At 39.0% G+C, this 12818-nt stretch overlaps 1 protein-coding gene across 1 annotated transcript in view; it reads left to right on the forward strand.

The window, feature by feature from the left end:
* The window catches only part of SH2D4B (SH2 domain containing 4B), a 74828-nt gene that overhangs the window by 11937 nt on the left and 50073 nt on the right, over positions 1 to 12818 (forward strand). Inside the window, exon 5 of the mRNA XM_039719780.1 lies at positions 12380 to 12539. Coding sequence (XP_039575714.1) covers positions 12380 to 12539 — 160 coding nt within the window. The remainder of the gene's footprint in view (positions 1 to 12379; positions 12540 to 12818) is intronic.

Raw genomic sequence — 12818 nt, forward strand, 5'->3', positions numbered from 1 at the left:
CACCTGACATTCTCACCCCTCACTCTAGGTCAGGAAAAAGCCTGTGCTGATGCAGTTTCTTGACTTGGCATTAAATATTTCCATCTGGCTGTAGTAGGAAATAATTTTATGAATTTAAGCTTGTTATGAAGGGCTCTTTGTGAACAAATGTAATACCAAAAGAGCCATACTACATGAGACTAAATTTCCAAATGTATTAGTAAATAGTCTCCAAGAGATTGTTTAGGGAATTGGATAATAGTGTGGGAAGCCAATGACCAAAACCAAAGGAAGAAACCAGAAATGTGTTTGCATACAATATGTAGTTAAAATATGGAGCTCCTCCCAGAGGCTGCTATGAATGCTGAATGTGTGTGTGTTGACTTGAAAAGAAAATAGGACAATGATGGAAGAAACATCAGAAAATAACTTCTCCAAGTGTCTTTTCCAGCTGACTGGCCTTGGGTCCAGGTGGTTTCAAATAAACAGAAATACTTAATTCCTTGCTCTTTTTTCTAAGTGCCTTTCCCCCATTTATAGGATGAAGCTGTTAGGCTGGTGTAAGATAGAAAACCTTTTCATCTTGGAAATGTAACTACAGTGATTCCTCACTCAACAAGGAGATGCCACAGAGGTACATAAACCACTCATTTCCCTGCCAAAGATCTTATCACATCTTTAAATCTACTAAAGCTTGAATATTCAAAGTTTCTAATAACTTCTGGTAGCAGATTTTGAGAAAGCTCTGTAATGGTTACGGGACTGCAATTAGGATTTCAAATGTTGCTTATTTGAACACACTCATGGTAGGAACACCCCAATACAGAGACATGATTGGATTCAGTTATCAGACTTGAAATATCTAGAGCTTCTGAACCTTACAAAGTGCCCCTTCTATTATTAGAAAAGTGCTTCAAAGCAAAACTATTTTCCAGACTCACTTGAAGCACAGAGCTGCACGGAATGACTGGACTAAGTTAGAATGGTAGCCTTAAAATGAGGTGGGAATGTCCAGAACACCCTACTCAGCCACAGTAGGAGTTGAAAATGGCCTCTCAGAGATGGCAATGTGGATGTTGGAAAACCTCATTCTGTTTAATTTTTAGTTTTTGCATGTTAGTGCTCTCACTGTGAATGGCCCTAGTGAGAGGGATGGCATCGGAACAGCTTCTCTCATGCAGCACAAAAGCCTTGTTCATTTTGATTGATTTGTAGCTGAGAAAAAATTAAAAATGCAGTTCAGCTCCACATACCAAAACAACACCATATTATTGAGATAATCTATATCATGCTCATTCTTTGAGAGAGGCAGATACAGAAAACTTCAACTGCAAAAATATTTATCTGATGAATTGTCACAGTGTTGACACCTACATTTCCATATATAAATTATACATTAAACCTGTTCAGCTTCCTACTACAGGAGACCATTTTCTGGGTAGGTAATTTTCTGATTAGCAAGTAATAGGAGAAAGGAGAGCAGTAGAGCACCCTATAGATTATATTTGCTCTGACAAAGGTAGTCACAAATACACATTGAGTTAAATTTCACAAAAACCCATTTTCATTTTACCTTCTTAAATTGCCAATTAAAGGTATTGCTTAGGTTTGACTTTTGCCCACTGTCAGGAAATGTCTACTTTCTTCAGAACTGTAGTGAAGAACTATTGGAATCAGATTTGCAAGTCAGGCATCTGGCTCTGCTGGAAATATTTTTTTGCTTTCATGAACTGATATGCACCAGAGTTAGAAAATATAACTTCTTTCAGGTGTGCTGATCATTAACTGTACAGATACCTATAATTGATTTCTATTGCACAGTTCCACAATGTGATGTTAAATGGTCTCTCACTGAAGATGATTTCTTGTTTAAAACAGAAAAGTTAAAAAAGCCAACTGCAAATTATGGGTATAAAATAGCAATTACTGTGCAATAGTCTTGCCTATAGACTCAAGGGGTCAGAGTAGATATTTCCTTTTTATCTTAAAATATTTTTTTTCCTAGAAGACAATTGACATCATCAATTTTTGGATCTTGAAGCTGCTTAAATTTAAGTTGCCCTTAATAGATAAGTGAATTTCTAGCCTTTCTTCCTCTGCTACACAGAGTAGAATATAGAGTGATTTTATTCTTGTTTTAAATTAGTGGCTACCAAGAAATGCAAAGCTACCCCAATTACATGTTCTTTATTCCCTTGAAACGGAGGGATCTGAGGTTTTTCATCTGTGGGTTTGGTTTTGGCTCTGCTGCATGACATGTTTTATGTTTGTGCTACTTTTGTTAGGCCAGGAGTTACTCTGAGTTGATAGATATCTTTGTAGCCTGAAAGAGTGGAATGGATGTGAGACTTCAATATTGCTAATGTTGTGCTGAGTTTCTGAAAACATGGTTGTTGTTTGTGAATACAACATAGCATTTATATGAAAAAATTTTATACTAATTTAACTGGAATTATCTTTATAGCACTGCCTTTCAAATCCTTCAGTTTTTCTCAATGTTGGAATAGCCACATATGAAAACTTTTCTTCCCATCTCTTTGGGATGGGATACAGTAAGATTGAACAAAAGCTGTTAATGACAATGGATATTTCTCTAAATAAAAGTGCTCTGAAAACTGCCTTCTGCTTGATCTAGAGTTCTGTAGCCCAGCTGCTGCAATTCCTCATGGATTCATGAGCTTAGCTACGCTGGGATGTGTGCACCCAGCAGCACAGCAAAAGGCTCGGATTTTTCAAAACAAAGCAGTGATTGTGAGCTCAGTTTTGATTTCCTATAGTGACTTGAGGATGAAGTGTTGTGTTTTAAGTGTGCTGTCCTATGGGAACCACAAGTGAAGAGCTGGGGGCAAAAAGATTGGCATATGCAGGTCAGAAAGGCCTTGTGCTAGAATTGAAATCATTAACAGATTTAGGGAATGCTCATTAACATGATCATTTTTTCATTGTTTGGAAACTAACCACCAAAGGCCCCAAATCTGCATTGTTTTTTAAAGCAGTGCCACTGAATGGAGGTTGTCCATAAATGTCTTATTCAGTACTATGAAATTTGCTGCTTAGAAAGCAAATAAGTCCAAACCATGAAATAAGATGGAAGTTGTTGAGTATTTAGCAAGCCAAATAGTGTACCCACCTGTGTAATCTTATTAATTTCTAAAGACAATAACATTACTTATCTGCAAAACATAATGCTAAATGGTGCCTGCTTCTGTATACAGATTGTTTGGTTCCATGTGTCTTGAGGAAAGGTTAAAATTGAAATTAGTATCAGAATGAGTCAATGTTGAAGGAATTATTTCACTTTGAGGGTGAATGAAATGTGTTCAGATTATTCAATGCTTTTAATTTCTTTGCCAATTAAAAAACACAGACTGATGTCTAAAGGGAAGCAATGTTTAAACATCACTTCAGAATGAAGTATTTCCTTTAGAAGATATTGAATAAATAGTTACCAATATTTTTGCTATTTGTACCTTGCCTAAAATTATTAGTAGAATTTGGGCATCGTGTGGGTCCTCTAAAAACGACAACGTTTAGTGAGCTTATTCAATGTAAAGGAAATCTTTTGTTGCTTTAATTGAATAATGGCTGCTGGCTGGTGCTGGAATAGCATCACAGGTGAGCTGAATTCTTGGAGGCCCACCTTCAATTCACTTACAAATTGCTTCTGGGTAGATGTTTCAGGAACATATCTTCATTGTAATAAAACAGTTTGCTTGTTCCTACTGTGCAAAAGTCACTGAGACAAGTCTCCTCAAAATTTCAAGATCCTTTGGGATTTTCTGAGATTTGACTGACAGGCAGCTTTGCAATTTGCACAGAAACATATTTATGTAATTAGGCAGGAGCTCTTTAGCCACTACAGCTGAGCTAGGAGGAAGCAGAGGGCCCTGCCAATTTAGGTTGACACTGATGCAGTATCCAAACTGTCAGCATTCCCAAAATGAGATCTCAAAAACTATTGAGCATTAGGTAGCTGAAGGACAGTCATGTGGGAGGGGAGACAATGCTGATCTGCTGCTGTTATTTCTGCCATTTATTCTTTGTGAACTGCAGCATGTGATGCTTAGATGGGAGCTATTTGTAAATGCTATTATTTACCTGTCCTTAACAAGGGAAGCTGGGAGAAAATAGGGTAGGCTTATCACAGAATGGCTAGAAAATAATTTATCTATCTAAATGACATTTGTGTTAGAAAGATCATTAGAGAATAGATGATGCTGTTTGGAAGCAAGTATCTAAAATATACCAAGTAGATGACTGGAGAATACATCAGTGTCAGAGGAAGGCCAGTGAGTGAGAATGTGTTTCAGTGGGTGGACATGTAGTGACATTTTTTCTGACTTTGAACTTGGAAATGTATTCCTTATTTATGCTCAGGCCTCTACACACCCTGGTTATACTTAGCTAAGATTTTATCTCCTGTGGAGACAAGCTCCTGTCAGTGTTCAGTGTCTCTTTCTCTCTATCACTGGATATGGATCTAACCAGGGACATCAGACCTCAGTATTTCTGAAACTTCTGGCATTATGTGGTCTTGAATTCTGTACATTATGTGATCTTGAAGTCCTGTCCTTTGTTTCCAGTTCAGATACGGATGGAAAAGTAACAAGAGAACAGGAGCAAGAACATTTAAACAATTTTTGTTAGGGTACTGAACCACCTAATTTGAAGTCATTGGATAAGTTTTAATGTAACACTCACAATGTAGAGCAGCTTAAATTTTTCTGCAGCTTTGTTGTGCTCTGTACCTTGGGCCAGAACTGAGCTGCTCAGGGCCTGTGCCTGGAGTGCTGAGGTTTAGTTAGACAGCAGCTTCTGAACCCAGTTCTCTGAACCTGGCGCTATCAAGAGACCTCCAGCTGCTGGATGACCTAGGTATGCACCAGATGGAGCAAATCCAGAGGGACTTCCCTCACCACCTATGATCAGCTATACGTCTGTGCTTTTTGGTTTTTGTATCTTGTCCTGCAGCTGATTTCTCTGTTTTGCAGAAAAGTGACAGCAGAATATTGCTGCTTACATGGGGTCTTCTCCTGCAGACATGCAATGCTCAGTGCTCCTGTTCCCTGAGACATCTGGCATCAGCCACTCTCTGAGAGAGGCTGCTGGGTTAGCGAGCCTCTGGCACGGAGGGCATCGCTGTGTTTCTCTGCAGCATCGTGTTCCTCTGCCTTGCTGGACACAGCAGCGTTGGACTTCCTCCCACATACTGTGCCTCACTAATGATATGAGGTTGTGGCTGTCTGCAAACTCATGAATACTTGATATGGAAAGAGGGCAGAACTGTGGCCAAGGGGAGAATGGGATTTGCCCAAGCTAATTCAATATTTTCTTGCTGATTTTGCCATTTTTTTACATAAATGACTAAAACATTCAAGGACAAAGGAGCCAGGTTTTGAGAGCAGGATTTGGAAGGTACAGGAAAACTCGCTGTGTTCAAGTCAGCAGTAGATTTAGCCAGACACTGATGGCAGTTCAATAACCTTTGAGTCTACTTGTTTGCTGTGGTGCTAAAAAGCCTCACTGTAGGGTACAGTTCTCCCTGCTTCCGTGGTCCTGTGTGCCTGACAAAAGGAGTCAGTGCAAACCTGGCACGCTGCATTAATCAGGAGAGCCTGGTGGAGAAAATGATCCATAGCTCCCTGTTCATTCTGTGACACAGAACCCTTATCCTCCTGCTTTGAGTTTCCAGCAGACCCTGAAGCAGCCATGCAGACTTGTTTTTATTTTATTCTCAAAGGGAAAACCATGAAGCTTTGTGATAGGTCTGCAAGAGAAACTAAGCCCCCTGTATAGCTTTTACATTTCAGAAGATTCAATTTGGATGAAAGATCAGAAAACATGGTGCTATGTTCTTGAAATTTTTTAATGAAGAAAAAAATCTCCAATGAGCAATATTAATGGGAATGATTTAAAAGCCTTCAATTTTCCTCTGATGCTTAGCTACATTTTTATGCTGTTTACAGTGAGAGGGTCAGCCATTAAAATGGACAGACAAGAGGCTGCCTGTAGATTGTACGAGTTAGAAGAATGTCTTTCTTAAAGAGTTTTGAATGTTATCTCCTGGCTGAAATTGGGCCAATTAAAAAATTGCTACATGTAACAGTGTGCCTTGGCCAGGGAGCCACAAAATTGTTTGGAACATACTGGACAGATGCAGCTTAAATGGTATTTTATTTCTGTGTTTCTTTTTTTGTCTTCTTTTTGGTTTCTAACATGCAAACCCCTGTGTGTGTGTCTTGCATATATACTTTACATGTCCTAATGTAAACCCACTTACCTTTGAGTGTTGTGTACAGTTATCCCTGCTACATTTGTTAATTACCAGAGTCCTGTGTGAGTAACTGTTTCCTCTCTTAATATTTGCTCTCTTCAGTCACTCTTCCTTTATTTGATGCTGCAGGGGTTTATTGCAGCATAATTATTTCCATGGTAACAGGCTGTAATTCCATAAACAGGAGATTGAGTTTGTTATATGATCAGGAAGCAGCTGGAGAGCCATAAAAGGCTGATTTTTCAGCAATGCTGAAATCCTGCAACCCTTATTGATATATTAATGTAATCAGCTGAATTTCTTTCTGCCTTTTCAAATCCTCCCCTCAATGGAAAGGCACGTAACACAGTATTGAAATTCAAAGGTGTGAAAATTGAAATGTCAGGGGCAGAATTTCTCCCCATTCTTCTAAGAATTGAAATGAAGGGGTTTTTTGAATGTGTTTTGGGAAGAGAGGAATTCTATGCTCCCTAGCATAGAATTAGCAGAGGGAAAGCACACATTAATTGTAGATCTTCAGTTTATTGTGAGATGATGTTATTTCATTACTTTCCTCATTACTATCTAGTTCTCTGTATATTTTAATGGATTTACAGCAGTTATTGTTTCGAGAAGTGCATGCTGTCCTTTGAATAGTCTCTCAAAAACATTCACAGTAATTTCCTAGATTTTCTCCTTAGAAAGAAGTGAAATTCTGTTTGTGTGTTTGTAAAAAAAAAAAAAAAAAAAAAAAGATAATTCAGGGATTATGTTGGCTAAGCTGAAGGAATTGAGAACAGCCTGAAGCTCACATCCTCATTTTCATCCTAATCAATGAGCTTCTAACACACGTCCTCCAGCTAAATGAAACTCTGAATGGAACCTCATCTACCCTGCAGACTAACAAAATTCAAGCCTCTACTTTAAAGTAGCCATAAAAATTATTTGCTTGGAAAGCCAAGAAATCTCAAGTAAATGACACTGTGCTTAGACCAGTGTGTACCAGATATTTGAATTGCAGAAGAACAAAAAACCACAACCCTACAAACACAGCAAACTCCATGATCTATGCTTTGGCTCTCCATGGCAAAGTAGATCAGGCTGATCAGCTTTTAATGCACATGTAGCCTATTTTAAATGCATAATGAATTTCAGGAGGTTTTTTCTAGCCCAGAGAGAGAAAAGAATAGAGACGGTTTCTGTAGGGAGTCAAAAGATACTTGGGTGACTGCAAAGCTTCTCTGTGGGTGAGGAAGGACAGTCAATTGCTATTGCAGAGATTTGGAGCTTCCAAGCAGGAAAATTATGGTGGGAAGCCCAGAGAAACAAGGCTGTTCATGGAAAAAGCAGATTCTTTATACAACATTCAGCAGAATTTGAATGCTGTCCCTTGGTTCTGAAATTATAAATCGGTGATCACATAATTTTCTGAATTTACACCCTGTGGTATTTCCTACTACAGAAAGGGTACTTGGTGCTCTCTGCCATTTTGCTGGACTAAGCAGGCAGACTGGGTGATGGCACAGCTGGGAATCCTGACACCAAACCAGGCCTCTAGCTCCTTGGAATAGCTCTTGTGTAAACACTGGGGATGGATCACAAATGGGGGCTGCTGGGGATTCTCTAACTGTTAAAGCAATGGTGACCAAGCTTGGAGAAAGGAAGCTGACTCCAGCAGTATTCTGTTTGCTCTAATTACCATTCTTTCCAAAGCACTTTTATTTGGAGATGTAAAAAAGGAGGCCAAGAACCCATAAAACTCCTAAACCCAGTGAGTGGCTCAGCTTTTCTGTTCCATCTGGCAGAGGCAATGTGAGGCCCTGGTCTCCTCGGTGTGTCTGTGTTGGTTCCAAGCCTCAGACACAACCTGGAGGTCTGAGCTGATAGGGTTGGAACCTGGGGATTTCCCATCCTGGTGCTTCTGTCTGTCCCCAGGCATCCAGGCAGTGTCAGTGCTCCCTGGCAGTGTTCAGCCATGGCAGTGACGAGGTGACAATGCCCTGCTGGCCTGGGGCAGCTCAGAGGCCAGAGCAGTCTGTGGTGTCCCATGGCTCAGCTCATGGTAGCACTCCAGCACTCTGCAGCTGGGGTAGGGAGTGCTGCTGGCACAGCCTCGTAATTCTTGTAGGTGAGAGTTTGAGTTTCTGATTGCTCTCCAGGGCACTGTTTTACACTTTCATTGCTGTTATAGAATTGGCTGTGCAAATAACAGACAAATAGAAAACATGATTTGGTCTTATTCTTGATTGTGTGCATTTATAGGTACAAACTTGAGTTGCTAGTGGTTCTGGCTTTAGGTCTCTGAGAAAGTTTTTGCTGTGATCCCTTTGTGCTGCAAATTTGAGAGACCTGATTTTGCATTTTCTCACCTGGCATTTGTCAGTAAGGAGTAAGGAGCCAGCAGCCACTTTACTGGTCTCAAAGCAGTGTGGGTGTAGATTTAGAGGAGATCCATGTGAGATACTTAATTCATGGATGAGCTTCAGGTGAAAAGAACTTCAAAAGTTTGTTGTCTTCTTTTGGTGCTACAAATTTGTTTTAGGTGAAAAATGGTGGAAGAGTAGGGACAACAAAGACCTAGTAAATTATTCATTAAGTTTTCCTAATAAAGCATTACTTGTTTCTAAAATACTTCAATTTTTACTCTCCAATCCAGACTAACTTTGATGTCCACTGCTTCCTTAGGTTATTATTTGCAGCCTGTCACAGTCTCTCCAAGAAGAAAGTAGTACTTTTTGGCCAAGACACAAGACTGGGGCTCAAAAGGTTTAATTTTTGTTTCTTGACTCTGCATTAGGCTTTGTGACTGGACTCAGACACCTACTGCTGACCAGGAAACACGAGGCTCTCTTGCCTCCTTCTCATCTACATTTTAAATTTGTTTTGTCAGGACTTCTCTTCCTTTTACATTTAGCTGATTATTTTTTTTTGGGGTGTGTGTTTCTATTTCATTTGGAAGTAAAGTGTACTAACTAAAAAATTAACAGAAAAAATTAATACTAGAGAGGCATTTTAAAGCAGGTATTATTTATTATCATCAGCTCTAAATAGTAGTAATTCTCTGCTTGCAAAACAGACAACACTAGTTTTCTACAAGTATTAGGGAAAATAATTTTCTGGACTTTCTTGATCTTGCCATAGGTTCTGCAGTTTAAAAGATCATTAGCCTAGAAAAGCTGACCCTCTCACTGTGAATGTGATTCTGCAGGCCACAGAGGCTTTTTGCATGGCAGAAATTTTTCTTTCACAGTGCCAGATTTTCTCCCTGAGGTGCTTTTTTTTTCTACGCACTCATTTCTGATGTTATTTTGTGCTAAGAATCTACTGAGTTTTATGATTAGATTGTACAGTGAACCCCAGCTGCAGCTTTATAGGAGCAGAGGATTAAGGGAAGGTTTGCATGGGAGTAATTTCTTCAAGTAAATTCAGTGGTTAGATGTGAAAAGACCTTCTTTTCTTCTACAGAAAAATCTGAATTATCTGAATTAAGGCATCTGTGCTCAAGCTATTATTTTAAAATTATACATACATACATATATCTATGTATATATATGGGGGTCTATCTGTTCAATGCTGAAGGTTAAATTGCCAGATTGTTTAATACACAAATCTTTCACCTTTGACTATATTTGAATATGGACTTTATGCATATACAGTAGAGTTCTGTACTGTGTGTAGTGCTGAACCAACAATACTGATGGTTTCAAAGGAGTTTATACATCTACTGGCTAGAACTTTATAAAAAAGATCCATTGTTTTAAAAGAAGAAAGAACAATTTCTCAAGACACATCTAGAAATCAGCTACTTGTTTTATTGGGCTGGGTTGCAATGGGTAAGTTGTGCCTCTGAGAAACACATTAATAAACCTTTGGCACAGAAAACCTTGAGAGAAGCAAAGATAAAATTTGTCTGCTTACCTGAAAAGTTGTATATTTTTTTTAAATTCCTGGTTCCCTCTGATAAGCTCATAAATGAACAGAAATAGTGAAACTGTCTCAAAACTGGAGTAGTATTTTGTATCTACCAGTTATGGTACAGATCAATTAATACAAGGTGTGTTGTTTGAAATCTTTTAAAGTTCTAAATAAAAGAGAGCAATTAGGATATTCAGATTCCTCACAAGAAAGAAGCCATGCTATTCTTGTAAAACAAAAACTGCCTTTGGTTTTATGGAATTTTATGGGTTCTGGGGAGTACTCATTCCATACTTATCAAGATACTTTACCAGGAAATGCAGTAGGAGAAAATCTTGCAGGCAAGTAGTGATATGGCCAGTCAGGTCTCAGCAGATGGTATTTTAATGCTATATCCAAAAAATACAAGTTCAAAATAAATGTTGTGTTGACAGGAACACAATGTACAGAATAAGAACCACAATGAAATACATTCACATTTATAACCTGAGACATAATTTGATAGACTGAAAGAGCAAATGCTTTTGAGAGTTATTGAAGGAAAACACTATTAGCTTAAATTTCCACCCCTCTTTGAAGTTAGTACTGTTAGGCCAACACTGGGGATTCGTATAAATTACATTTTCAAATTTGATATAGAATATCAGCTTTCATGGCGAGATCTGATCTGTTCATTGCCTTCAGTCTGGATTGTCAACACTTGTGAGTGTGGGCTGGTGCTGACACTGCTGCTGTCAACAGCCCCACTCCACTGCCTCCTGCAGTTCTCTGCCTGCAGCCTGGGATGTCAGAAACACTTCATTGATTGTGCATTGGGAAACTTAATCTGGTTAAATGGATATCTCCTCACACAGAACAAGTGGTAGCTTAAGGTGAGAGTAGCTAAGCTGATGTTGGTAGAGAGAGATGGAGGAAAAGTGGAAACAAAGCCTGCCTGTTCAAATAGGACAGGTTTCTTTTAACTGTTATGGGAACACTGGAGAAAAACTACTTAGGAAAATGGTGCTCTGTCCATTTCTTCATGTTTTCAAATGAGACAAGATGCCTTTTAGAAGATATGTTGTGATGCACAGTTTTCTCATATCAATGTTTGTGTAAGAGGATGAAATCTAGGCAACTGTAATATACAGGGAATGATGCAAACTGCTCACCCTTTATGGCCTTGTAGTCTGAATTCTTCAAAATAAATCCACTGTTCATTTGGCAGTGGATTTTGTGGCAGAATCTCCTTTTGTGGAGGACAGTTTCAGGAAATTTGCAAGAAATGAAACATAAAAATAGATGCATAAGAGGTGTTTCTAAAAATTCCTGATTATGAACCTCTAAAATATTATAACCTCAAATATTATAACTATGGTTAAAATATTTGACAGTTGTATTTCTAAAAGCAGAAGGAAAAGACCAAGCCACACTAAGATAGCCACGCTAATAAATAACTATTAAAATGTATTCAGGTAGGATCTAATCTAGTGCCCTTTGTAGTCCTGTAGTTGGTTCTTGTACTTGAGGGCTCACCAAATTCACTCTGTTTTGTAAAGAGCTCGCAGGCCTTTTGTCGTGTTCTTAAAATCACTCTGTCAACACAGTAACCATAGATTTTTGTGTAGTCTGTGTCATGAAAACTGACCCAGAAATTTAATCCCTTTCAATTGCCTATGTGAGCAGAATAGGCTCTGCAGCACTAAGTGGTGTGCTCTGAGTATGCAGACTCCCTGAAACTCCTGCTTCACACAGTAGGAGCAGCAAATTCCTGCGCTCTTTGAAGGTGTTCCCATGAAGTTTCTCTACCTGTTCAACACTGTTCATTGTGCACAAAGCATTTTTAGTCACATAATATCACTGCTCACTGGTTTTGCCCCATCTCTTTTTCCACGCTCTTCATTCATCCCTTGTTGAGTGAAGTGAGCAAATATAGCAATTAAAAAGGGATTATAATACTGGAATTCTGGGAAATGCTTACTTGAATTAATAATTTTTATTTTTGTAGGACAGAGAGTCTTTAAAAATTGGGTAATCAATCAGCATGAAAACGTTTTAATTTTTTTCCCCAGCATTTGACGTGATTTGGTCAAATCTGAAGATTTCTTTACACCTCTGAGTAATGTTTTCTTCCGAATTGTAAATTGCAAGCTTAATGTTTTCTAAATTGCAGCTTTCCCATCCTTTCATGTCTGTTTCTGCGGGATTTGAGGCAGTGTTTATGTTTTGGTGTGTTCTCGGTGGCTGTTGCAGGTAACGGCAAACGCGTGCAGTGGCTGCGGGGCAAGGACGGTGAGGTCTGGGTCTGGGTGATGGGAGAAGCCCCGGGGGACAAACCCTACGAGCAGATCTCGGAGGAGCTCATAGCAGAGCGGGCCAGGCAGCAGGCACAGAAGGAGGCAGAAGAGCTATGGTGAGGATTTAAGAATCTGAGTTCAGGGTCCACTTGGCATAATGGGAGGCATGACCTTGTAGAAAGGTGGGAGGTAATGGTGGGTAAAACTGGTAAGTATGTTTTGTGAATGTTTGATTTCACTTGTTTTCTCAGGTTTTCAGTGTGTTAAAAATGTCGCTTTGCTTTTATTGAATATTGAAAGCCAAAAACCCTATTTGCAAAAAAAGTGATGCCAACTTCTTTCTCTCTTGGGAATTTAGCTAAACCGTTGACCAGCCTGCAAATAAAGAAAAATGA

The sequence above is a fragment of the Passer montanus genome, unplaced genomic scaffold (genome assembly GCF_014805655.1).
Source record: "Passer montanus isolate IOZ18808 unplaced genomic scaffold, ASM1480565v1 scaffold42, whole genome shotgun sequence".
NCBI classification, from domain to species: Eukaryota; Metazoa; Chordata; class Aves; order Passeriformes; family Passeridae; genus Passer; species Passer montanus.